At 38.1% G+C, this 27242-nt stretch overlaps 1 protein-coding gene across 1 annotated transcript in view; it reads right to left on the bottom strand.

The window, feature by feature from the left end:
• Window positions 1-20613: 20613 nt before the first annotated feature.
• The window catches only part of onecut2 (one cut homeobox 2), a 35735-nt gene continuing 29106 nt past the window's right edge, over window positions 20614-27242 (bottom strand). The window contains exon 2 of the mRNA XM_085463102.1: window positions 20614-20924. Within this exon, the coding sequence (XP_085319228.1) occupies window positions 20635-20924 (290 nt within the window). The 3' untranslated portion in view covers window positions 20614-20634. The remainder of the gene's footprint in view (window positions 20925-27242) is intronic.

Genomic DNA, 27242 nt, shown 5'->3' with positions numbered 1-27242 from the left:
TATAAAAAAGACTCCAAAACATGAAGGTCGCTGGGGCTTTATGCTGCTTTCCATTTGAAGTTAAAAGTTGAAAATCCTGAGTTTCCAGTCAGGATTTACAGTTCGAATTCCGACTTTAGAAAGTTTCAGAAGGCACACCAACCCAAGGCATCTATGCTGTGGCTGTTGTGTATTTGTATTTGGATAAAGCTCTATCAGGGCACATTAAAAATATCAATCCAATAACCTCAAAAGAAAAAAAAAAAGGGGGGGGGGGAATAAAAGTAGCGTTAAAATTGGCTTCTTGTTATTTGGTTAGTTTTGGACAAATGTAGGTGATTCGAGACACTTTTGAAGTTTTGTTGCTTGAGGTTTTTTTTGTTGCTGTTTAAGGCTAATATAGCACGGTCTAACACACCACCAGGATTTGATTTCCTTTATTCTTCATCTGTTTTCCTTTCTTCTTTCACTCATCTCGTCTTTTCTCCTTAATTGTCCTTTTAATCCTCAGCCTATTTCTCTTTATCTTCCCTTTATTCTTCTTTCTTTCCTTCCCTCTCTATTTATGTCTTCATAGTCGTCACCTTTTTCATCGGAGTTTCCATTCATTTTGCTTTCTCCTCCACGTTCATCTCTGCCTCGGAAAACATTCCTTTCACATGCCTGCTTTCAGTTCCTCTTTTTCCCCTTTCTCCCACATCTTCCTCACTTCCTCTCCCATCTGTCTTTCTCTTATCTTCCACTTCATTCCTTTCCTCCTCTTTCCCGTCTCGCCCTCTCGCTCATTTCTCTTCATTTGTGCTTCATCTTTTTCTGCTTTTACCCCCTCACCTGTTTTCTCCTCCTGTCATCCCATAATTTTCTCCCCTCTTCCTCTCCTCTGTCCCCCTTACTGCTCTTTACCCCTCCCCCGTTTTCTCTGTCCCATCTTTTCCAATCGTTTGTCCTCCCTCCTTTCCTCTTGCACACCCCCCTCTTCCCCCAGTTTTCCGTGCTTTTCCAATCTTTTCCTCATCTTCACTGTTCCTTCCCCCTTCCTCTCCTGCACCGTTCATTCCTATCTCGTCTCCCTCCGCCTCCTTCCTTCGTTTTTCCCAGCAGTCCCCTGCGGTGTTGCAATCACCTCTGCTGCTGTTGATTAAGCTGAGAGAGATTGGCTGTCCACGACCCAATAACCCCTGAGGACGGCCGGCTGAGCGACCAACCCCCCCCCCCCCCCTGCATCTGAGCCAGCAACTATCTTTCATTTCATTTTCTTCGCTCTCCCCTTTTTCCTCATCGTACTTCATCCCATGTTTTCTTTTTCTCCTTGTTCTATTTTATCTCCACTTCTTCTTTTAATTTACTCCTCATTTAGCTCCTATTTTTTCTTCCTGTCTTCCTCTCTTGACCACTGTCCAAAAAATCTGTCCTGTCCTGTTCTGTCTCCTTCATTCCTCTTCTTCATTCCTCTCCTTTCCAGCATCTGTTTTTATTTATTTCAGTTACCTTCTCTCCTTGTGCTCCACCCCTCGCTAGCATTTTCTTTGATTTTTTCTTTTTTCCTTTTCTCTTTTCTTAATTGTCTCAGTTTTGTCAAACTTGTCAGCTAAACAAGTGTCAGGAGGTTTGGTGCAGATGTTTACTGAGACTCTGATCCTGTTTGGATTGTCGTATCCATTCTGAACTTAATTAAATTAAATTGAATCTTTATCCTGACAAAAAAAAAGCAGCTACCATAGAATAATAATTTTTTTTTTAAATCCCTCAAACTAAAACAAGTTCTCAAATCCATCCATCTTTTTCCGCTTTTTCCGGGGCGGGTCGCGGGGGCAGCAGCCTAAGCAGAGAAGCCCAGACCTCCCTCTCCCCAGCCACCTCCTCTAGCTTATCTGGGGGAACACCAAGGCGTTCCCAGCCAGCCGAGAGATATAATCTCTCCAGCGTGTCCTGGGTCTGTCCCAGGGCCTCCTCCCGGTGGGACATGCCCGGAACACCTCACCCAGGAGGCATCCTTGTCAGATGCCCGAACCACCTCAGCTAGCTCCTTTCGATGTGGAGCAGCAGCGGCTCTATTCTGGGCCCCTCTGGCTGAACTTCTCACCCTATCTCTAAGGGAGAGGCCAGCCACCCTTCGGAGGAAGCTCATTTCCGGCGCTTGTATCCACGATCTTGTTCTTTCGGTCACTACCCACAGCTCGTGGTCATAGGTGAGGGTAGGGACGTAGATCGACCGGTATCGGTCGGTGACAAAGGGCAGCCCTGGCAGACACAGCCCGAAAAGGGGACATGGGCCCACCACCCGCAGGAGGCGGGTGCATTGCGTGCCGGACGGCGGCCAGGAGCGGAGGGCCTGGCGGACTGATCCCCGGCTACCAAGACTGGAAACTGAACCCATTTAATCTATTTCTGTATTTTTCCTCAGATGTGTACTTCTCATTACTTACACTGTAAAAATGTCAAAAACTACTCAGAGCATCGTTAAAATCTCCTCCCACTAAATATGGCCAATAGTTTAGGAAGGCTACTTACTTGAAACACTCGCTGCCTTCATGTCTTTTGAAAACCAGCTCGCATTTCTACAGGTTGGAGATTTGAACATAACGAAACAGAAGTTTTCCGCCCCCTCATTGGCACCCACATTAGAGGGAGCATTTTCAGGATTTGTTTTAAATGAGGCGGTGCAGGCAGGCCACATGAAATCAGAATATTTGATCAGAAGTTTTACAGAAATGTTACAGCTTTGTCTTTTCTCAGGACAGGCTTTTCATACTTTAGGTGGTCGTTAGGTGGAGCCCTGCTCAGTTCTACCTGCATTCATTCCACCAATCACCCCGCTGTATTTGAGCACTAGCTTAAAGCTCAGAGCTTAAATCATTGTTGCCCTTGTGGTGTTAAGCAGGTTTAGGGAGGTTTGATTCTGTCAGTTTTTGATGTTGCTTTTTAAATTTGCCTCCTTGAAAATCTTGAAAACAACCCCCCTCCGCTCACCTGCAAACATCTCCTTCTCTGGACAAAACTGTCTCTCCACCACTCCTCGGCCTGACTCCTCTCAGCAAACTGTAAAAGGAAAACCAAGTAAAGACTCTAAACTGCACACTGAAGCATTAATGGCATTAAACATCCCCACCACTTCACACTAACCTGTCTGCTCCTCTCTGGCATTCATAAATTCCTCGTCCTGCTTCTGAAAACAGACTTACCTGGTTTCACTTACTGGCTCAAAATACTGGCTCCAGCTCCTGAAAATGGTGATCGGTCTCTGAGTGCTGCTTCTGATACTATGAGACAAGTACATTAAAACGGTACTTGAGTAGATGTACTGCTGATTGGTATCACTAGTCCTCTCCTTGCTTTCATCCAATGCTGTTGTCCAGAATAGAATTAACAATAATTCAGTATTTCTGCATCATTCAGCACTGGAAGGTGTTGATTTCATATCACAAGTGACTGACATCCACGAGAGGACACGCAATGCAAACATTCATCATGGATCACTGACACTCCATTCTTCAGATTTTTCTTCTTTATTTCCTTCAACAATCTGACTTTGATTTATTCCATCTCTATCTGTCTCTGATGGTTTCTGTCATTTCAACATCCAAATTGTCCTTTCATCTCAAAATCTTTGCACTTAATTTTGCAACGGTGGGTTGGAGGAGCGGCTCAGTACTAAAGGTGTAGGTATTTTTGTGTGTGCACGCGCTGTGGTGACTGCAGGCTGCTAGTAATTGAAAAGCGAGGACGCCAGCGCCCGGAACCCCGTGACCTCCTATTGAGGAGAACGACCATTGATTTCTGCAGAGCAAGAGAGAGAAGGACGGAGCGAGGTATGAGGTAAAATGAAATTAGAGAAATAAAATTGGGAGAGGATAGAGGTAAAAGAACGAAGGGCGAAAGGAGAGGAGGAGAAAGATGGAAGGTTGAAGAGAAAGCGAGCATAAGAGGAAACCAGAGAGAGAACTGGGGAAGCAGAGAATAAAAAACAAAGAAAATAGAAAGAAAATTTAGTAAATTCTGCACAGTCTCTCAGAGGAATAAAGAGCTCGCCTTGTATAAATTTCTCCACTGAATGACAGAATCAAGTGATAATCAAGGGGCAAACACCTAAAAATTGCAGTTCTTCTTGTGGTCACTTGAGGTTGTTATTAATAGTTAAACACTACAGTCTTAATTCCTGCTCTTCTGTGCAGGTCCGACTATTCAGATCAGCTTCTGTATATAAAGATGTGCGTGAGTCTGCTGATGAATTATTTTCTGTGCTCTCATTTTAAAGCAGAACCAAAATGGCAAAGCCAAGTCAGGTGACGTTGTTTGGGAACGGCGTGGTGGTCGATATCAGCCGGGCTGCACCGAGCTCAGCATAGTTTACAGGCTATTTGATTCCCTTTCTCCTGCATGCTGCCTGTTTACACTCATTGTGGAGGTGTATTGGCTCCTGTCCACTGGCATTAGCAATGTCAGCCTAGTCCAGCAAACACCCTTCTACCACGCAGCCTGCAGCACAAAGTCCTCGTACTTCAGCCTGAGTGGAAACCAGCACCACGCAGGAATCTGCTGGACTGTTAATGTGAATTTAGCACAAAGCAGTGACACAAAAATCTTAAAATCAAGCTGTTCATTGTACAGCAGTTTTCAGTGAGTTGCTCTTCGGTTTCCCACGCTTTGTTCTCCTTATCAGGCATCTGACCCACAGGTAATAGAAAGACAATGTCACCAGATTAACAGCTACACAATGGGCCACTGTTTCCCTGGCAACAGAGGTAGGAAGGCGAGCAGGAGGTTTGGGACGGAGTGATTAAGAGAGCGGGAGGAGGGGTTAAAGGGGAGAAGTGACGAGGTGGATTGATGAGAGGAGATGGATGCTGGAATGATTACAGTGAGAGAAAACAGAGCAGAGTGACACTGAGAAGAAAAGAATGAAGAGAGAAGAGATGTAGAATCAGACGGAAGAGGCGGTAGAGTCATTACAGACACAGAAAGAAAGAAATAGATGGGGTTGTGGAGTGGTTAAAAAGAAAAGAGGCAAGGTGAGAGGTAGAGGGGACCAATCTAACAAAAGAAAATGCGGGACAAGATGAAACTTTAAACACGTCTGTAAGGAAACTGAGGAAAAAGATCAAATTAAAGATGCTTTGCCAGGACTTTACTGCAGCTACCTTCGGTCTATGCTTGTTTGTGGGTCTTCATGGATTCAGTTTTTATATTTAATAAATGAAAAGCTGTTCCATCAGGTGACTGACTGTTTTGGACATTGAACAACATCCCATTTCTTTGCCTTGAGAACCTCTTGGGTTGCTTTTGAACTGTGACGCTCTGTCCAATCAGTTTTGAAGCTTTCCCTGAATCCTGAGAAAAGACCAATGCCCTGAACTCTTCACAGTTCATGTCCTGCTACTTCCATCAGCAATCACATCATCAGTAAACACTAGATCCAGATCCGCTGGCAGACCTTTATGCCCACGTAATGCTGCCTCCACCATGTCTGACAGATGTTGTACTCTAACCTCTTTTCTGTCTCTTCCCATCAGGATTAACTTTTTGGGAAAAGTTAATCTTGATTTCATCTGTCCAAAGAATTGTTTTCCCAGAACTGTGCAGCTCTCTCTACTTAGGAGGTAGGCTGTGGTTTGCAGTTTTCTGTAAACCTTCTGTATTTACATTTGTAAAGATCTTGAGCCCTTGAGAGCGCTCTTGACTTTGTTAGATGTTGTGATGTTATTTTCCCATGGAAATAATTCAGTCATCGCACACTTAGTTGTCTTTTTTTGGTCTTACAGCTTGTATGGTGTCGCTGAGCTGGTCAGTGCGTTCCTTCTTCATAGGAAATAACTAGATTGTTGGTTTGGCCACACCAAAAGCTTTTTTTCTTTGAACCAAAGTAAAGCTAATGATGGCCTTCTTCACTTTCACAAGCAGCTCTTTGGACCTCATTTTGAGAGTTTCAGTGAGCAGTTACCAAATAAAGTTCGACACTTAAACTCCAGATTATTTATTTGCTTAATCTGTCAGGGAACAGGACTCACCTGACCACTGGTCACTTTCAAACCTCTAAAAAGGACTCCAATTACTACTTTGTTGAAACCCATTAATCAAAGCTGAAAGCCTACACTTCAATCACATTTTGATTTTTGATTTTAATTTTGATTGAGAAACTAAAGTCACTGCACACTTGTTTGGTTTTGACTTGACAATCCCATGGTAGCTGCACCCTCAAACAAACCCCACTTTATCTTCTAGTTAAAGCATTCCCAAATTCAAGTTTCTTTCAGCACACTTTGGTATCTGAAAACCTTCTGCTGCTTACCCAGACCACTACACCTCTGCTGAATGCAGAAGATTAAGGTGTCTTCTGGTCCCACACAAGTTGGGTGATTTGAACCCCTAAACAATATGACTTCTCCAAATCAAGTGGCAACCAAAACTATCTCTAATGTCTCAGTTAGCCTCCAGACTCCCATTTTAAAATGCCCCTCTTTAAATAAAACCCTTTGGAGCCTGCTGTATAAAAAAAATAAAACACCTTTGGTCTCTGTAGGTAGTTTCCCTCCTCTCTTCAGTTTGGGCTGTTGGAGCACTTTTAATGCAGCTGCCAAATAACGTGGCCCGCTGTGTTATACTGACCATACAAGAAATTTGATTCAGTGTTAGTAAGTGAAATTCTAATATTTCATTAGTCTGCTAGCAGCAGTGTTGGGGAGTAACGGAATACATGTACCGGTATTACATATTTAAAATACAAAATATGAGTAACTGTATTCTATTACAGTTACTGTTTAAAAAGGTGGTATTCAGAATACAGTTACTTTGATGAAATAAATTACACGGCGGTATTTTCCTGTTTCATATGTTCGGCTATGTCCTCTCTATTTTTGGTCATTCCACGCCGGTGGAAACCCAAACAAAACACGCATTAAGAGGCTCTAATGCCTGTGTCTCAATCTTGTGGCCCGCATAATGACATGAAGAAATATGTTTTAAAATGATTATTCAAAAAATTATTTAATATGAAGGCAACAGGCAGAATGCTACAGGCATCGCCCTAAAGAATGTAGCCTCATGGGCAGTGTAGTCCGTGCTGCAGGGAGAATGGACTGCCATACCCGTTATGTTTCTGTGAGCGCGAGGAGGGAGAAAAAGGAGAGTGGAAAAGTACGAGCTGTCATCGAGCAGAAACGGGAGCTGGAAGCATGTAAATATAATAATAACCACTGCAGCCAAGAAGAGTGCCTGACGAGCCCAGTTGTAAGTAAGCTATTAAGACTCGACTGTACACCGTGTACACACGGAATAGTTTTCTATACGAGATCGCTGCAAAAAGTGCAGCCTTACCTAATTTCCACCCTACTGTTACTCAAAAATCTAGTTTGTATTGGTATGACAAGTAACTTTTAGTAATAGTAATAAATCACACAGCAGTAGTACATTCATGTAGTTGTAAAAAGCTAAAAAGCATGATATATTAAGTAATCCAAAGTATTCAGAATACGTTACTCTCACTGAGTAACGTAACACATTACAAAATATGTTTTGGGGCATGTATTCTGTAATCTGTAGTGGAATACATTTAACCTTCCCAACACTGGCTAGCAGTAATTAGCAAGTATGTTTCTTTGGGTGATATATAGTTCATGGGTGTAAATACTTGGGTACTTACATTAGCAAATTCTTACTAACTGCGATAGTTAATATTAACTGATTATTTATGGTCATTTTACGCCTAAAACAAAAACAAACAACAAAAACCAAAATGGTAACTTTAAACCTTAAAGACCAAAACCAGAGGGTGACATTAGTGACCACATTTGTTAACCAGTTTATATTTAAAACACACCACCTCATTATATATTGTCGAACTTTCTATAAACGTTTAAACCTTGAAAAGTAAACTGAGTATATGAATCTGCAGTTTCCCATCATTGTACTTTTTATTATAAACAAAATAACAGAAGAATCAGTTGTACATGGATAAGACCATTGTGATTTCTTTATTGATTTTTTTTCTTCTTTTATACATAGAGTGGAACAACAATTATTCTCCAAATATCTTCTTCATGTTTGATCATCATTTTTATTCCACACCACAAGTTTGCAGTCACTTCACTTTTTCTGTTCCGACCAAATGTCAAAAATAAAAATGCCTCATTTGATTTTTAATTACAGTATGACAAATATGACAAATTAAAAATTAAAAATAAAGAAAATTAAATTAAAATTTAAAATTAAATTAAATAAGTAAAAAAAAAAGGTTAAGAAGCAAAAAAAAAAAGGATTAAAATATTGTTCAGGGGGATGTTTTGGCGCGTAAGCATGGAAAAATGTATTTTTGAAAGGAAGCTACATTAATTATTCTCCCCTGCAGTGTCCGTGGTAACTAAAAACATGGACAGGTTGTGATTTTATCCACGTACTGACTTCATGAGTCTGCCTCTTTAACCTTTGACCCCATTTTGTTGATGCTGCTGATGTTAAAACCATAGGTTCTGACTGGATTTCTATATGCACAAAAGAAATGCAGCTAAATGCACATATACAAATTTTATGTCATTGGTTTCATTATTTCACTTGTGCAGGTTAATGTTTCGTACACATACGTTATTAGAAAATTAATAACTTAGCGGACTTGTAAAGTTCTGATTCTTAAGAATTTTCAACTTAACTCTGGGGTTTATAGCACAAAAATAACATTCAGGATTTAGCATATTAATTTACATCACACACTTAATCAACAGACAAATGAAACAAAGAAAACATATACTCAACAAGGACCAAAAAAAAGAAAAAAGGGTTTTCCAAAGTCAGACTGTTAATTTTCAGGTGATAGATGCCATTTTCTGACTAGTTTCTCTAAGTTAGAGTAACACTTTGACCACGTTCACAAAACACTAGCCTTAAGTGAGCTTAAAGATTTTTTTTTCCTCACTGAAACACTGAAGTAACTTTTGTTTAATTTTCATTTTAGTTATTGAGTTATGAGGGGCCATTTGTATCAAGATTCTCATCACTTAAAATGTTCTTTTCCTTTGGATACTGAAATAACTCAAATTTGATCAACTGTCCATTTGTTCTTTGGCTCTTTTTGTTCATAAATAGCCTTTAAAAATGAATTAAATCTTGAGTTTCTCCTAAACATCCCTCTTATAAATGGTCAGAGCATGAGATACATGAACAATTTCTTAAAGCTTTGCTGCTTAGTGGTTTCAAGTTCACGTCCAGCAATATTCAAACCAAGCAAAAAACAAAACAAAAACAGAATACTACTTTGATTATTGTTTGATTTCAGTCAAAACCGTTTCTACGTCAAAGGCATCACATTTACTTTAACGATCACAGGAAGGGCCAGCTTCTAAATTGTATGATAAATTTTCCTTTAAACTATCAGTACCCTGATAATCCCTTCTCACTGTGGGTGCTGATGCTTCAATACTCCAAATGGAAACAAGTTATCAGGTTAAACATCAGGAGGTCAAAGGTGTGCCAATGCGAGATGCAACACAAGGGTCTGTGTGTACAGCATATAGTCATGAAAATGAATCAAGAAGATGACAACAAGAAGATGGTTAATAATAAGACTCACAATGCATTACATGGCTAGCTAATTATACTCATGCATAAAATCTGGGCTATAGAACTGCTGTATGGGTTATGTAATGTGATGCTAGCATTACGGCACTGGTAAGGAAAGAAACCAAAACTAAAAATGTAAAAGAAGTACATGAAAGCAGCCGTTATTATTCTGGGCTGAAACATGTAGATTGTGACATCATTCCAACAATGTTCCCAATCCCAAAAATATCCATACGAGGGGACAAAAACCCCCTTTAAAAGAGCCAAAAAATAAGATTTAAAATGATGTGTCCTTCAATCCTTGGCAGATGGGATAGACGGAGAACAGCAATACATCAACAAGAAAGAGCATAGAAGAAGACAAGCATTTTTAATTTTTGGTTTTAGCGCACCTTTTTAGCTATCACAAAAAAGAAATCACAAATTAAAAATGTATAAAGCTTTTTCCCCACATTTGTTTTATTTTAAAGTCACAGTTACCAAAAAAAGAAAGAAGAGCAAGTGAATAATTTATGACATACGCTATAATAACATCATCCTAACACTAGTGTCTATGAGGTATATCTGCAACAGTTTGGTAAAGAGAGCACGGTCTGCGCACAACGCTCATAAGTTTGTCTCCATGTTTAGTTTTATTTTTAAAGCTTTGCGACCATTTAAAAAGAGAAGAAGAAACAGAAAAGAGGAAAACAAAGAGCTAATTTTCCACCAGATCTGGTTGAGTATTGTGGTTTCTGTCTTGCTCAAGATTGCAAAATTTTCATTTCAAGAACAAGATCTACAATTGAAACCAAAAATGGAGTCAACATTAGAGAATCTGCACAGCTTTTGCTGTGTGAAATGACTTTAAAATTCCATCAGATTTGCACACTGGAGTTACTTTCACAAATAATAAAACTAATGCAACAATTGTGAAATATTTTTTGTTGTACTGAAAATCTTTCTTTTCTCATCACTTTATTTACTTAAAATTTTATGTCTCGTTGGCTTCAGTGCACAAAGATATTCCATATTTCCCTGTGAAAATTCCAGGTCACTTGAAATTATGTGTATTATAAAACATTTATTTTTGACTTTCTGTACACATAGAAAGCCAAGAATTAAAAAAAATTAATTTATTTCAAGGATGTCATGAAGTAACTGGAGAAATTGAGAAAATTAGTTTGTTAGCATATTACATTAAACTGAGAAAGAAAAGCAAAGACCAAAAATGCAAATTGTTTGTGTCTTTGGCCAAGATGCCAAACATTTCATTCATCACTGTCAAAGTTTGACAATTGGAATCATCAGTCATGGTAAAATGGTAAGTAAACTTGAAGCAAGCAATGATTAATCATGACATTAATTTTTGTACATTAGACACTGAATAAAGCCACAATGAAAATGATGAATTTTGTGGTATCTAAGAAACTGCTTTGTAGCATAATCATAGAAATATCTAATAAGATTTTATCTGTTTTAAAAAATTACATTTTTAACATTGTAACAGAATACATAGGCTTTTTGTTCTACCACATTATGGAAAAACTGTTCATTCTTTTACTGTACAAGCAAAATCCTCGCAAAACTGGGATTTGCCTTCTTGTGATCTACACAAATATTTGTACTGATTTGCAAAGTCTGGAACTCATAAAGCAAACTTATATTGTTTGTAAAACATAAGAGTTTTATTTTTGTGGCTTTCCATATCTATGGAGGGTCAAAATCTACTTATCTTTGTGTTGGTTCCTGGTTGGACCAACATGCATTAATTGTGAAGACAGGTTTCTTGCCTTTTAGAGTATTGCTTGTAATAAACAAAATACAATCTGATTGGCCATCCTGTTCCAGTATGCATTAAACTTACAGTAGATGATTATAGCATTAAGTATTTTGTTTTTTCTTTTAACAAAAACAAGGAAAAATGGCAGAAAAAAAGTTTTTATGTCTCTTTGGCTTTCCACATTTACAAAAGGACAAGAGGTCAAACTTTTCATTAATGTCTCTGTTAATTCTAGCAAATATGACATTGACATCTTTCAGTCAGTTAAAACAGGCACAACATCAACCAGATCATCCTGTGAAAGCCCAGCTGGGAAAAGACAAAGAACAGGGAAGGAATAGTACGTAGAAGAGGAAACCTTTGGTATTTAATGTATTTCTTCGCTTTCATTACACTGCAAAGCACCACAGAGCAGTGAAGACACTCAGTGGTGGCATCCACACTGAGGTTTTTCTTATTTCATGGGAACAGGACATTTAAAGCACATCAACAGATCTAGACTTTGCTTTGGTTCAAAAAAGGCACTCATCCAAAGTTATCTCATACTTTGCAACAAAAGCGCTCTCTTTGTTTTCAAAGCATCCTGGTTTGGAAAAGCAAAGTGTATTTTATTTAGTATTTAAATAGTATTTAAGCAATTTTCTACAATGTTTTACTATGACCCTGATGAAGGCCAAAAGCCGAAACGCATCGGTCAATTATTAAAGTTGTTCATCTTCCCTCAAGTGTTGCTGGAGTTCCTGCATTGTGAATTCTTTCATCCTCTCCATGCACCTTGGAAGTAGGTGAAGTTGTGCCAGAAATTTTTGCTGCGATAAATATAAAAGGTCCCATTAAGACTATAAATGTAGAGCCATCACAAGTTCCAACTCAGCCTAGTTTTCAATGCTAATTACCAAGTATTTTTTTGTTTAAGTAAAATTTGTCTAACTGGCTTTTATCACCATCGTAATGGACATGATTGAGTCATTTTGACACATCCTGGAAGTAGTTCATTTGGCTTCTTCCTGCTCAAACACAGTACTGATGATGAATAAACATGACGTGGGTGTCTGAACAGAAAACATCTCATACACAAGGTGTTGGGACTTGTTTAAAGGGCTATTTTTTTCACTCTTGTATAATTTTTGGTAATTTTTACTTTTGTGTCTCAAAGTAAAGGCCTTACTTCATATGTCATACAGTCAAGTTTAGTTGAAACGGGCCTTAGCAAAGTCCAATTTTAGCTCAGTGACTCTTAATATTAATGTTGCAGTAGATTAATTAGAAAAGACAAACACTATCAGTTAAGTTTTAGCTTCGTTTATTATTTTTTCCTTATTTTTAGGCCAATTAACCAGAATATGAGTAGAGGAACTGTACAAAATCAGACTTTTTTTATATTATCACATCACATTGAATTTTTACATTTTTTAAGACGTTACTCATAGTTTAAGTGACATTGAGGCCCTTTTATTTACCAGCAGTTAATTTACCAACTACATTCAGCTGTAAAATATTTATAACAGATGCTAATTTTTTTTTACATTAAATCATGGGGCTGTTTTTGATCTTCAGTTGAGTGTATTTCTGAATTTGGAATCCAAACTCCGAAGCTCATCGCATGAAATGTTCAAATGACTTAGTTGAAGTCATTTGAACATTAATACCCCTACAACTGATAAAGCCCTGATATTCTGCATATAGCCCGAGCCTACACAAAGTCTGCCTTTTCACCTTCTTTGCACTTTTTGAAGATAAGAGGCCAAGTGGAGCTAAAAGAGAAACATGTAAATGTGAGAAAGAGAAAGTAAGAATAAGAGAGACAAGAAAATGTAGAATCTGTGGGATTATTAAACAGAACAGAAAGTACAAAAGCATGGAGCTGAGCGCAGACCGTACCGAAGAGGAAACAAATCTTTGGTTTCTTTGGTTTCATCAACACGATTAAAAGGACAAATGGAAAGTCAGTGAGGTAGCCTCTCTGGTTCTCACTATTGAAATAGAAAGTTTTTTTTTCTTTTTACACACAACAGACAAAGTCAGTCTTGGAAGCAGCTAGCTTTAAGGGACTCCTCATTTTTCCTTTGTAATAAGTGAAACAAGTTGGTGTGTTGGCATTCACGCAGTCATACACATTGAAATCCTGATACCAGCAGTTATTTCACATCCTGTTTATAGTGCCTGGGCAAGGACACGGTTTAAGTTTGTAGAGGACATGCTTGAGAATATGGTTTGATTTCTTGAGAAAAAAAAATCAATTTTTGGCAGCAAAATACTTATATACTGTGTATAAAAGATGGATGTAACCTTTGATCTTAGCCTGGAAAGTGAAGCCAGTGTATAACTGTCTTAAACATACTTTCTTTATAATAGTCAGCAGAGGTTGCTGCTCTGGTTGCAAAAAGAAGTCAAGTTACATTTACGTCCATAAGAAAAGGACCCCATTTCTCACAGTATTTGCAACCATGGTAAAAAAAAAAAAAGCCCCAAACCTTTCTGATAAGTTTATGGTCTTAGTTTAAGTCTACTTAAAGATATAACAATGTTACTTTTTATAAATTATGGTCGCATTTAAAGCAAAAGAGACAAGAGACTGACCTACTTTTCACATGTGATGTTTTGCTTCATAAAAACAAGATGGTAACAACCAAAAAGTGAGGCTTTAAAATGTGGTTACACCCATGTTTTATATACAATATACAGGTGCCCTATAAAACAAATATCTCGTAAACATCTGACATTATGTCCTACAGCTGTAAAAGTAAATTAAAATTTTTCTTTATTTAGTCCATTTCTTATAAATTATTTTTGTTTTGCTGAATTAAAAATGTGACAAATATACCTTAAAAAAGTCACTACCTCAAATATGCTTTTGAAGAAGTGTACATGTGGTTATATGAATACGAGCTTTACCAGGGTGTGAGCTGCGTGGATGTAAACACACACAGTTTATTGGCCTCTCAAGGACTCCAGTTATCTTTGGCGAGTCAGTTCATATCAACATGTGGCCCTTCACTTCACCTGATCAAGTGTCACTAGAACACCAGTCTCAAATTCATTGCTTGTTCAACAATGGTCAGCAGGATGCAAACAAATTAACAAAATTAAGCACAAAAATCACAGGGAAGAAAAGGGAAACAGATGCAGTGCTCATCATTCGGTAGGCTAATATTTGTCATAAAGAGATTGTTTTCATTACAAAAAATTAAAAAATAATTACCAGGACAAAAACAAAACAAACAAACAAACAAAAAATAAATTAGCTAAAGAGTGAGAGCAAGTGTTCACATTCAGAAGTACGCAAGTCTAATCTGACATTTCTACATTGTTCTGTCATTAAGTCTAAACATTCATAACACAACATCTCATTTGCTTTAAAGTAAAGCTAGCTAAGAATAAATTAACAGGCCTGGCAAATGCACTGCATCTTTGATGCACCTAACATTCTTAAATACTCATAAATATTCATCAAAAAACAATTACATCTAATTAAATAACATAAAATTATTAATAAGTACAAAACTAGCGTGTTCTAAAACACCTCATAAATAAATACAGCATCGAACAGAAAGGAAAAGAAAAATACAGTGTAAACTTTGGCAAAGCTAATCATCAAGGGTAAAAGGGTTAAGAGGGAGATTTGGCAACAAAAATGTGTTCGCTTAAATTAATTCACAATTAAAAATATAAATTACATTAAATAAAAAAATCGCATATTGCAAAAACACACAAAAAAAAAACCCTAAGAAGGAATACAGTAGTAGTAAATTTGGCAAATAATTTTTAAGTACTTAAAAACAAGCAATGAAAACCTCTTTGGGACTGTTTTTGGTTTCATACCCTTCCTATTTCATTTTCATTTATCTTTTGTTAGTTTGGCAGGTTTAGCCTGTATTAAATCCAGACGAACTGCAACTAGGAATGGAAAATGGCCACCACCCCCTGAACTGTAAGTCACGCCCCCTCCTTGGGCGCTGTTAGCAGGACGGGACAGCCAGGTGGGTGGAGGATTTCTTTGGACTAGAAGCTTTACATACAGAAAGACAGAGAGAAAACTAAGGATAAAGCTATTTGACCGATATTTTAGCAGTTTCTCTCAGCAGATGTCGACTTGGTCTTTTTTGGTTTGGTTTTATTTATTGTTGTTGTATTCACGGAGCAGCAGCATAGTTCTTCCCCCCAAGGAACAAGCTAACATGAGCTTTCTTTGCTACAGAAAGGGGATTTTTAGGTTTCTCCTACAGCATGGCAAGTTGGGCTACAATTTTTACAGAAACCTTCTATCCAACTTTAAAAACTTTTTAACCCTAGCCAGCCGTGCTTTAGTCCGTCAGCTGAAATTCACTTCAGGGTTACAGTAATTATTGTTATATACTGTATGATAGAATAGATTATTGTACAGGTTTGTAAGTGGTCCAAATCTGATCTTAAACAGCATGCAGCTTTTTCTTCTTTAACAGATTTTTAGCTGGGTTTGGGTTGAAAAGCACAAAGTCAGACTTGGCATAAAATAAACTGATTGAAAAGTGACAGTGTGCTACTGTTAGTACAGCAAAAAATCTTTGGTATGCACTGTACAGTTCAAATAGCACTACCGCTGTCATTCTTTCCATAGCAGGAAGTGTGCTAGACAACAGCAACTAGCTAGAATATTTAAACTGGGTGCAAGCATCACAACTAGCTGATGTTGTTTCTTAATGCTAATTCACCAAGCTCAAATATGTTGTCCTATTGGAGTTGGAGGTAGACATTGACCTGTGTGAAAAGCTAAAAGGGAGAAACTTTTGAATTTTCCAAATACTCAAGTAGTTCTCCCTCGGTGTGCAGCAGAAGATTGTTTTTATGTGTGGTGTGGTCTGGTGGTAAAGTTTGCAGGTAATGATGGCTACATTGATGCCATGCTGAAGGAACAACCAATAAAAGTAAAAGCTGTAAGTTTGGGGTAAATGATCCACAGAAAAATAAAATTAGCTTTTTGCAAGCTCATGACCTTAAAAGCTTAGAAGTAGCTAGCTAGCTAGCTTACAATCAAACTAGGTTAATTGAAAGAGACATGTTGGGTAAGTTTGTTAGCTAACTGCATAAAGGAAATGCTACTAGTTTTAAAATCAAATGATAAACAAGGCTTTGGGATGGCCTTTATGCTAACTTCCAGAACAGCTTAAAACTATCTGATAAGCTAGCTAGATAGCTTGCAATCCAAGTAAAGTTTTCAAAAGAAAAATGTTGGCTAAGGTTGTTCGTTTTAATAAAGCTAAATGATTGCTGAAAATCCAAATTGTTTTAAAATACAAGCTAGATCAGCTAATATAAGAATCCAGAATAGTGTATAAGCCAGCTAGCTAACTCGTAATCAAAGTGAGTTCTTTGAATGAAACACGTTGACTGAATTTGTTGGTTTTAATAAAATTAGACTGAAGGTAATACTACTTGCTTTAAAGTCAACCAATGAACAAGTTGAATTAGCCTTTAAGCTAACCTTTAATGTTTAATGTATAACAGGTGATCAACAATAATAATAAAAAACAACAACACACCACTATCAACAGTACATATGCTGCAGGTATGTTCATGCTGGTTAACAAAAATGGGTATTTTATTTGGGGGGGGAGAACTGCTACTGGAGTTAACGGTGAATCTTTGGTTTGTTAGCTGATGAGGTTTCTGTTGTTCTTTTAACCTTTTTTTTACTTTGAAAAACTGCATAGGCACACGTTAAAGACACTCTTCAACCGTGAGAAACACATTAATGTTCTGCCTTTTTTTGGGTGGATCGAAGGGAAGAAAATGGTCAACGGTGTCCTCCGTTCGTTCCTTCCCTCCTTCTCATGTGGTTTTACCCTTTTTCAGTCCCCAACTTGCTTCCCCTTAAAGATTGCCTGACTTAATATCAGGCAGAACAAAGCTACTTCTCCATTCTCGTGGTGTCATCCTTCCTCATGTCCTCCCTTGTCATCGTTGTCCTCCATCCTCGACGTTGTCGGTGCCACTCTTTTTTTCTTTTTGTTTTTTTCTTTTTTTTGGTAATAATTCTCTTCCATCATCAGTTTTTCCCATTTGTTGGAACAGTTAGGTGCAGAAAAAAAGTTTTCTTTGGTTTCGATTTGTCAATAAATAGAAAAAGTCTTAAGTGTCCTTTTTTTTTTTTTTTTTAATGTTAAATCGTTCTTAAAGCCTTTGGCTTGCCTCTAACCAGGCCAAGACTCAGCCTGGGGTTTCTAAGGAGCAGGGGCTGCTGACTGGCGCGTTTCCTTTGGTTTGGTTTCCTTTCTTTTTTTGGTTTGATAGCTTGAGTGAAAGATGATTGATGAAGTGACTGCAAATGGTAAAGGCTGCCAAAACTGAGCTGGAGGTGATGGTGCTTGAGGTTTTGTGGGTTTGTTAGTATTTACATCATGCGTAAAGGCTGTAAAGTGTGACAGTAAAACCTTCAAATCAATGGGTATTGGAGGATTTGGTAGCTATGGATGCTTGGACACAAGGACAGTCACAAATATGGGCAGAAGAGTCTAGTTTTTGTGTCACAGCCCATCTGTCTGTTGACTGTCCATCCCTTTTACCAAGCATCCAACTTTCCTACACTGCAAACAAACTACATTTTTGAGTGTTGTCCTCAAACTTGCATTGCATTAGAGCTGATCTTTTCAAGTTGACATTTGCTTTATCTTAATAAATCAGCACAGTTTGATGTACACATTTATCAAAGATCATTTGTTTGCAGCAAATGCTCTTTTCCAACCCACTGACCCTCTGGAAGAGACAGACTAACCAGGCATCGTCTTTAGATTGTCCTCTTTAACTATTACAAAGGCCCTGATTCGCCTGGACAGTTTGTCCTTCTTGGGCTCAGATGGTTAACTGGTTCTGCGGATGTGTTGATGCAGTGGGAGGTTTTGGTTTGCTTACCTGTGGTAGCAGTGAGGGCAGATCAAAGCTTTCCAAAAAGCATCTTGGCTTAAAACTGGATTTATACCAAAAGATTTTCAATCCAGAACATTCTTTATTCTTAAAAAAAGTTAAAGTTTTGGTTTCAATATTTTTTGTGGTTGACTAAAAAAGAGCGGTAGAAATCACTCTCAACATAACGTAGCCTTGTTTTCCCAATAATTGTGCTTTTTTTTTCACAAATTTTGACTTAAGGGTCCAAAGAAACCAATGTAGGAGCATTTTTGTGGCATCTTTCCGATTTAAACTGGGGATAATGTCAAGATTATAAACCTAAATGTCACCTGCTTAGTGTTTGTTCAATAAGAAATTAACTCTAGTGCAACAGAATAGATGCAACTAGATGGTGAGAAAAGGCGGCTGGCCGGCCGATGCTTATTTAATGCCAAGATGTTTGCAGGGTTCTTGCGGATGACTAATTTAAAGCCCAGAACTTCTTGACATTTTTTATTGTCTTAGATTTAATGTTAATAATATTGAACTATTATCCCCATCCTACTTTTAGTTCACCACCTTGAGGATCACAGATTTTGGTCACATGGTTATAAATTTCAGCTCTAGTCTGACTTTCATTGGTTTGAAAACCTCGTTTTTCTTTGCAAACCAAGGTGGTATTAATGCTAAGATGCTTTGTGGAGTGTGCTGCCCTAATGGATGCGTTTATGGTAACAGAAGTGATGGGTAGGTGAAGCAAGGGTAAACTGGAGCTTAGCTTTGGTTTGGCTGTGAATTCAGGGAAGTGATTGGGAAATGACTCTTTAAATTTGTGTGTGTGTCTGAAATCAGTTTGTGTGTCTGCATGTTTGTTTGTACATTCGTACAGTACATTATGTGACAACAGACGCTGAATGGATTTCAGCCACTGTTTAAAAAAAATGGCATCCTGAGTTTCCTAAGATGTGATGACCACTCGGCTTGGCAGAGAGCCCCGGTTCTATTGCAAAGAAAATGTGCTTCAAGATTGTGCTCACGTACATCATATATATTCATATATTATACAGTAATACTCCATCAAACGCTAAATATGCTGAGAAAGCTTGTAGTTGGCTCAAATTATGAAGAAGTTGCATGTGCCTTGGTGAGTATTTGTGTGTGTGTGTGTGTGTGTGTGTTTGTGCTTGCATATTTTGCCATTTCCTAACTTAAAAAGAAAAAAAAATCCTCACGTTCCCCTTTAAAGAGCCAAATCTTTACATGTTTTATCCAAAAAGCTATGGAAATTTTGTCATTTTATAAACAAGAGTTGGTTATTGATCACATGCATTTAAGGGATCGGCTTCCTATTTTCACATTAAAATTTGTATAGAACATGTTAGAAATCAACTCCTCAGTTGTGATAAAAACAGAGACTGCACAGCCAAAAAATCTTCCTGAATAATATATAAAAGACTCTTTGAGCTATTAAAGGCTGAATCTGAATTTTGAGGGGTACGATTTGGAAATTTACAAGAAAAAAGGCTAAATTAACTAGATTTTTAGTGTGAAATTTACAGGAAATATACCACAAAAAAAACAACCCCTCAAAATCTTTAAGGAAGAAAAGAACATCAAGAATTGTATAACAAATAAGAAATCCTGAAATGAATGAGGAAAAACTCTAAACTTTTTTAAAGATTGAAGTCATAACCTACAGCTAAAATTGTGAGATTTTTATTGTAAAATTTTTAGACTTTTTTTTTCTCCTGAAAATGCTGTTGTATATCAGATAAACTGATACATTTTTATCAGCAGAATACTGAGCTGGAGTAACTATTAATGTTATTTTGAATAAAACTGTCCAGATATCCTGTGAAGAAAAAGAACTACCTTCTGTTTTCAAGATAAATAACAAACTTTGATTGTGCAGTTTCTGAAACCCAGCTTCTAAATTAGGATTCTTTCGTGAACTGATGTGTCGGCTTTGGACATTTGAGATTAGAAATACCACAAAATTTCCACACAACTCCTGCTTATCTCCGAGCTTCTATCACATTCTGTGGTCTTAAAGCTTTCCTTGCATTCCTGTTTGGTTGGTTTCTAGCTTATATTGCATAATAGAAAACACGCATCGTCTTCTCGTCTTTGGTATTTGGGCTAGCGTGTCAGCTTATTGTCCAAAAGGAGACATCAGCAGTGAACGTCAGTGAGGTTTGAATGCACTAAAGATTAATTTACCCTTCAGCTTCTTAATGGATGTATGATGAATTTGCAAAAGGCGGTTTGGCTAAAACAAGTCGTGGCAGTGAGCAGCCCCTCTCTCAGTTTGTCACTCTTGACAAAAGCAAAAAAAAAACCAAAACAAAACCAGACAAACAAAAAGAGTAAAAAGTTTGGTTTTCCTCCACGCTTCAACTGGACGAAACCTCAACCCGCCCCCTCCATCCCGCCCCAAAACTCCCACCCCCTCCCTGACTCCCCATTCCCCTCCTCGCTCTCTATTATCACGCTTTGGTACAAGTGCTTGACGCTGAAGATTGGCCGCCAGGGCTGGCTCCGTCGTCTGTCCATTTGTCCAGGCTCCGGCGGCGGGCGTTCATGAAGAAGTTGCTAACGGTGGTGAGTTCGAGGCCCAGCTGCTGCGAGATAGTGAGCTGCATCTCTTTGGACGGCCGCTTGTTCTCCTTGAAGATGGCCAGCAGGGTGCGCCGCTGCAAGTCGGTAAAGACCAGCCGCGACTTCTTTGGCGTATTGTTGCGGTCCTTCGACGTGTCCTGTTCCTTTCTCTTGCACGCTGCAAAGCAAGTGTGAGAGGGTGGGGGAAAGAAAAAATAAGAGGGGAAAAATAGAAAAGTGTTATTGTTTGCATTTGAACAACAGTTAAATATTGGAGGGGGATCTTGCAGTGTCCCTCACACGAAACACAAACAGAAGGTCTTGTTTACAGATGCTCATGTTCCTGTGTTGATCTGATCTGTGTACCTTCTGTCTCGCCATGTTTTCCATTGTGCCACCGGGCTGAACTTTACTTACTTGGCTCATGCTGTGATGTTTCACTGATTAGAAAACACAGGAGTTGCATGATCGTTTGGTATCTAAGTGTGCTTTAACCTCTAGCCTACTTGGTTCATTTCCTGATGGATTTGGTTGTATAGACTGTGGTAAAATCTGGCAATCAAGCTTTATTTGTGTAAAGTGAACAACCAGAGTAAGACTGCACTGAACTTTGAATTCTCATCTGTTGAATTATGACAGATATACTCTTATGTGTGATTTTGTTTAATACCATCAGGACTGTGTACTGTGTTTGCTTTACTTGCCACCTTGCTGTGAGTGTTTCTTCCAACCTCTGATTATGTTAAGATGGTGTACTTGTTTTTTCTGTGCACCTTTTTCCAAAAAGAAAAAAAAACTTTAGTTTTGCATCTGCCTGCCTAAAGCACATCATGTAATGCTCAAAAAGTGACCTTTAATATTTGAAGTCACTCATTCTTATTCTCATGTCTGCTTTAAACTTTTAGCAGAAGATACACTGGAGCATCCTTAATGAGAGGAAAGCAGACATTTATTTTCCATAATTCAAAAGGAAGCACTATCTGATTGTCATTGCGTAAACTTGTTTCTGCCACTGAAAAAACAAACAGTTGAGTTATTACATTTGAGTAACTCTAATGTAATAACTCAAAAATTAACTCAAAATCAAGAAAATAACTTGAAATTTTGAGTTATTAAGTTGAACTTTTGAGATAATAACCCCAAATGGTGACTTCTGGTTGCCAAAAAATGTTATTTTCAGTGGAAGAAACAAGCTTCTATATGATGTTTTTCCAGCAAGTTGAAGGTAGGCTGACCTGTGCTAAGTCTACCACACCTGTCCCCAATTAGCCAATCAGCCCTTCTAATACATACACAGCCCTCCAGTCTTTCTCCTCCTGCTCGCTCGACTTTCTTGCCACTTTTTGTTCTTGTTGCAGTTCAGCAGCTCTTTGTGATTTTCTGGTTTTGTTGTTTTTTTTATTCGTGTATGACCTTTAAAGCTGTTTGTTTTTAACCTGATGCCTGCTCCTTTCCTGTAAGTGTTTGTTTTCGCTGACTGCCTACGTGTACAACCTCAGCCTGAATCAAAGATTTGGATTATTGTGGGCTGGAGCTGTCTCCTTTATCTTGGTGTAGAGCTGCATTTTAGCCCGATACTTGCATTGACCCTCTCTGACTAGATCAGAGTGCCGAGGGATCACCATTTTCCATCATGAAGTAACTGTAGTTTTCCTGTCACTGATTAACACCTGAAATGTGTCTGCTGCTGTATAGCAGCCAGAGAGGGCAGAGGAGGAGGATGAGGAGGTCTGTGTGTTTGATTTGATTACCTCCCTGAATTAAGTATGCACGAGTCAGAGCTGATCAATACGAATCAGGTTAAGGACTCAATTCAGTCACAAAACTATTATGTAAGGGGAAACTATCCTCTCTGTAAACACACACACAGAGTGACATCCCTCTCCCAGCTTTGTATCTCAGCATTTAGCGACCTGACAAGATTAAATTAATTAAGGACAGCACCTTTATTTGTTTCCCTGTCTCATTACAGGAACAGATGGATTTAAAAATGCACCGTTCCCCCAGATATTACCTTTTAAGCTCAGAACTGGCCTTTAAGGAGTGACTAGTCCTATAAACACAATCAGTCCTTGTACCATAACGACAACTTTGTTTTTTTTACTTGGTCTGAGAGACATTTTTCTGTTGGTTCTGACCATTCATGACCCTGAAATATTGTACATGAGTAAAACAAACACCAATTAAAGAATCTGACTGAGAAAGGAATTGGTGATTTTTGCTGGCTAAAACCTCGTTGCGGAGCATTTATACAGGTTCTGGTATTTTTGGAAACACTTTTTTGGACTTTTCTAGGAAAAACTGCCTTAACTTTGAAATATGTTCCCCCTTTGAGTTGAATTTCAGGAGGTGCCTTTCAAAAAGGCGTCTGGAGATAAGTGTGAATGTCTTTGTGTCTGTGCTGTTAATCATGTGGGGAGAGATTCCTCTTCCTTTGTTCTCGCTGTCAGGAGTCTTGTGGTTGTAGTTAAAGTGTATCACTGACAGGTGGCACTGTTGATCTCTGAAAATGAAGGCAGCTGTTACCAAAAAAACCAAAAAACCAGCATTGAGAAAATATATTCATCCTCAGAGATAGAAAGGGGAGAGTCAGAGAGTCATCTCAGAATCATCATGACTGTAGAGAAGAGATATGTACAACAAATATCAATAATTATATTTTAAATCACAACTAATGACTTTATTCTGTACCTGCTCTGCATGTTGAGCCTTTTAACCTGTTTCCTATATATTCCTAATTATTTAACTATTTTTTTTAACAGTGCATTTATTTCCTATGTTTTCTTAGGACTCCTTTTATATTTTCAAATTAGATTTTAAAGATTGTTGGTTATTAATATGAAGGTAATTAGAGGGCTTAAAATCTGCCACAGGTTTGTTAATTCAAAGTTTAAACTAGAGGCAAATGTTGGACTTTGGACACGACTATTTACTGGATGATCTTTGTGATAAAATATTTAACTGTGAGCTAACAGACTGAGGGAGGTACACCACTCTTCATACTTCTTATTAACAGCTTTCATTGCTACCTGTTTCTAATACTGCTGCTGTAGTTTACCCCCGGCTTTACACTCGCTTTAATAGGCGTGAAACAATGTTCTCGACTTTGAGAAATAATATTTCATATTTTGTGTGTGAATTTGAAAGCATGCACAGCTTCAGTTCTACTGAAAGGCTGAGAAGACGGAAAAATGAAATCTTAAGCGATATGAAATGGTTAGAATCAGCTTTTTATCAGGAATATGTGACCCCTGCTCAGCACATAATCCCTATAACTGTTGTTTTTATGTGTTTCTAAAGTTGATTTCAGAATAAAATGTCACAAAAGAAATATTTACTAAAACATTTAAATTCAAGTCCGAGGCATTCAGAGTCCTGCAGCGGTCAAAGCCACCACAGACTGAAGTTTCAGCATCATACACTCCCAGATGGAAAGCCTTTTAGTAGGCTGTACACATACTCTTGAAAAAAATTTAGATGATCCGCGTGAAATTTTCAGAGCTGCAACCAAATCAATTTTACACCACTTCAAGTGCCGCAGCCTAAAGATATCGTAGCATCATCATTGGGAAAGCTGCACCAGTTCAGCCCAGTGAAGCAAAGTGTGGCATGTTTGATGCAAGTGTTTTTGTGAGCTTTGAGACCTCTATATCATCAGTGTTAAATAATCTATGGATGTAGCAAAAATCATACAAATTATAAAAATGTATTTTAAAATGTTAAAATTTAATTTCTTTTTTTTTCTTTGTATAAACTCCAGTTTCTAAAAGGAATTTTTTTGCATTTCAGTGTTAACATCTGTGACACAGAACAAATTCTTTTTATATTATGGGACTCATTTTATATTAAGTTCACTCAACACTGAAACTACCCTTTCTGTCAGTTTATCTACAATTTAAATCCTGATATTCCTTAATGTATGCAAAAGAATCACAAATTCAACAATAAGTCTCAGTTTTTCTGCGTGATGAATAAATGCTGCTGTAGTAAATGAAACAAATCTGTCAGAATGACTATTTAGGCTTAAATTGTAAGAAATAAATGTATAAAATTATAGGAAAGCTCTATTATGTCATTGCCTAAACTTATGTAATTATAAAACCAAGTTTTGTTAATTCACAGAACTCAATGTAAAACAGAGAAATTTAAAATATTAAAAAATAGGAACTTACTTGTCATTCAATTGTTTATATATTGCTCAATTACTTTTCAGTCACAGGGCAGGTTTTTATTAATAGGAAAAGATACAAAACCTTTGGAAAATCCACTTAAAAGTCCCCTCCACATTTTCCAAACCTGTCCAGTGGGCCAGGTCGGAGTCTTTGCTGGGTCGATTTTGTCCCATAAGCCTTATGTTTCACATCTGTGATGTAGAGGAACAGTAATACCCATTGGTACCCTGGATGGTTAGATCTGTGTTCTGATAATTCACTGAGCTGTTTGGCCATGGAAAAACCCCAACATGGTGCACGTTTTTTATGCAGATGTTAATCTTAGAGCGTTTCTCATCTATGTCGTTCAGCAGTCGGTGATCCTGCTCTGTAACTTTGTGCTCTGCCACTTCTTGGGGTTCCTAAACACTTTACAATAATCCCGCTCACAGCTGATCGTGGAATATCTAGGCTGGAATGACTTGTTGCAACTGTGGCATCCACTTGAACTCAATGAAACTGTATGTTTGTAAAGGCAGTATGCATGGCTAGGTACTCGCTTTTATACACCTATAGAGGTGTGGTCTAATATTTTTTATCTGCCAGGCTTTGTTAAAGATGCTCCATTTAAAGTAGTTTGCCATGCTGTAAATAGATTTTAAATGTGCTCTCTCTGACTTTCTCGCTTCCTGCTTACTGTAGCTCAATTAAAAGCAGATCAGCAGCAGTTCACCCCACACAAGTTTTTTTTTAACTTAAAAAAAGTGCAGACACATCTACGTATAAAAAAAGGGAGCAATCAAACACAACCACCCCTCTTCCCTCCCGTTCCCCACACACACCCACACACACACGAACACACGACATTCAATGGAAGCACGCTTGGGTGGTTCATTCAGCCTTTTTTTTTCTGCCCGCGCCCTCTTCTGTTCGAGGTTACAGTAAGGATCAAACACACAATTATATTATTCAAAAGGGGTTTACCGGTTTGAGGAGGGGTGAGAGTAAAGGTGGGGTGAGGGGGTGGGTGTTCTTTAAAGGTAAGGGCTGAATCAATGGGATCAATAAGGCAGGGCCCCTCTGCCTTTCATTAGCTTTCTCAGCCACTCTAGACATCCGAGTGTTGCTAAATGTGTCTCTAACTGCACACGAGATCAGCAGAAAGTACTGAGAATCACTCCTGTTTTTTTCTCTCTGAATCAGCTGTCATGTTATTTTTACATCATCTGAGTAATCATCACTGAAATCTCAATTAAAGCATTTCCAGCACAATATTTACTCTCATAGTCATCTATGTAGTCACAAGTTAGCCTTAAATAGAGCTAAGGCTTTTATTGTCTAACCATTATCTAAAGTCTTTGATCTGCACTGCAAATTTTCCACTTTTATACTAAATTGCAACATTTATAAAAAATGATTAAGTCATCCAATAACAGTTTACTTTTGTTGTTGAATTGTTGCTAGAGAGCACACCAGAGACGTTATAATCCTGATTCTAATGGAAAACTTCAGTCTACCTGGGGATGAACTTTTTCTAGTTTCTGAGATGGGTGATACATCTTCAATACTTCAGTATGGCTATTAAAAGTAATTTGGCGAACTGAACCAAGACTGTGTTTCACAGCTAACTCAGTTCTATTAAAGCAGACATAGGTCATTAAGGGTTGGCCAGTTACTATGATCCATTTTATGTGAAATCAAAAACATGTTTCAGAGTAAAGGAACAGAGAATATTTTTTTTGCTAAGCTGCAAACTCTGGGTGCAGTTTCTCTAGTGAGCAGTTGAGGCTCACTCCAAAAGTGTGTCAGTTTCCACAAAGTCTTTACAGCAGTGATAAACATCTTTACAGACTGCTACAGAAATGGCTTTTATCTCGATAAACAGACTTTATTGCTATTTGGAGTTTGCACAAGTACTTCATGTTGGTGGTCGATTGGTCTAAATTTTTAGACCAAGTGGGTAAAAGGATCAACTAGTCGCGTGCCACACCTTCACCTCTGAAAGGCAATCTGTCTCCAACAATTGTGGTTACATTCAGAGTGACCACTGTCATTCTCAGACAGACTAATGAAGGTTTTACAAATAGTTGCCATCTAATTGCTAAATGGAGACAAATTGCCAACACGCCAACAAATCAGTCTGAATCAGTCTGCAGTAATGAGCACGACTTCCGACAAGTCTCTGCAATAGGAGACTTGACTCTACCACCTATGCCATTTTGTTGTTAAATCGCTATACTGCTGCAATTATGTCAGTATTTGTGGATGAACTTCTGTTTCAGATCTATCAGGTTCTGGCTGGACTCTCTGGCTGGATGTAGTTAAACAGAATTTCTTTGCATGTA

The sequence above is a fragment of the Copadichromis virginalis genome, linkage group LG7 (genome assembly GCF_057382275.1).
Source record: "Copadichromis virginalis isolate Kocher_CV1m ecotype Utaka linkage group LG7, C_Virginalis_male_GT1.1, whole genome shotgun sequence".
Taxonomy (NCBI): Eukaryota; Metazoa; Chordata; class Actinopteri; order Cichliformes; family Cichlidae; genus Copadichromis; species Copadichromis virginalis.
This window is presented reverse-complemented; position numbering and strand designations above follow the sequence as displayed.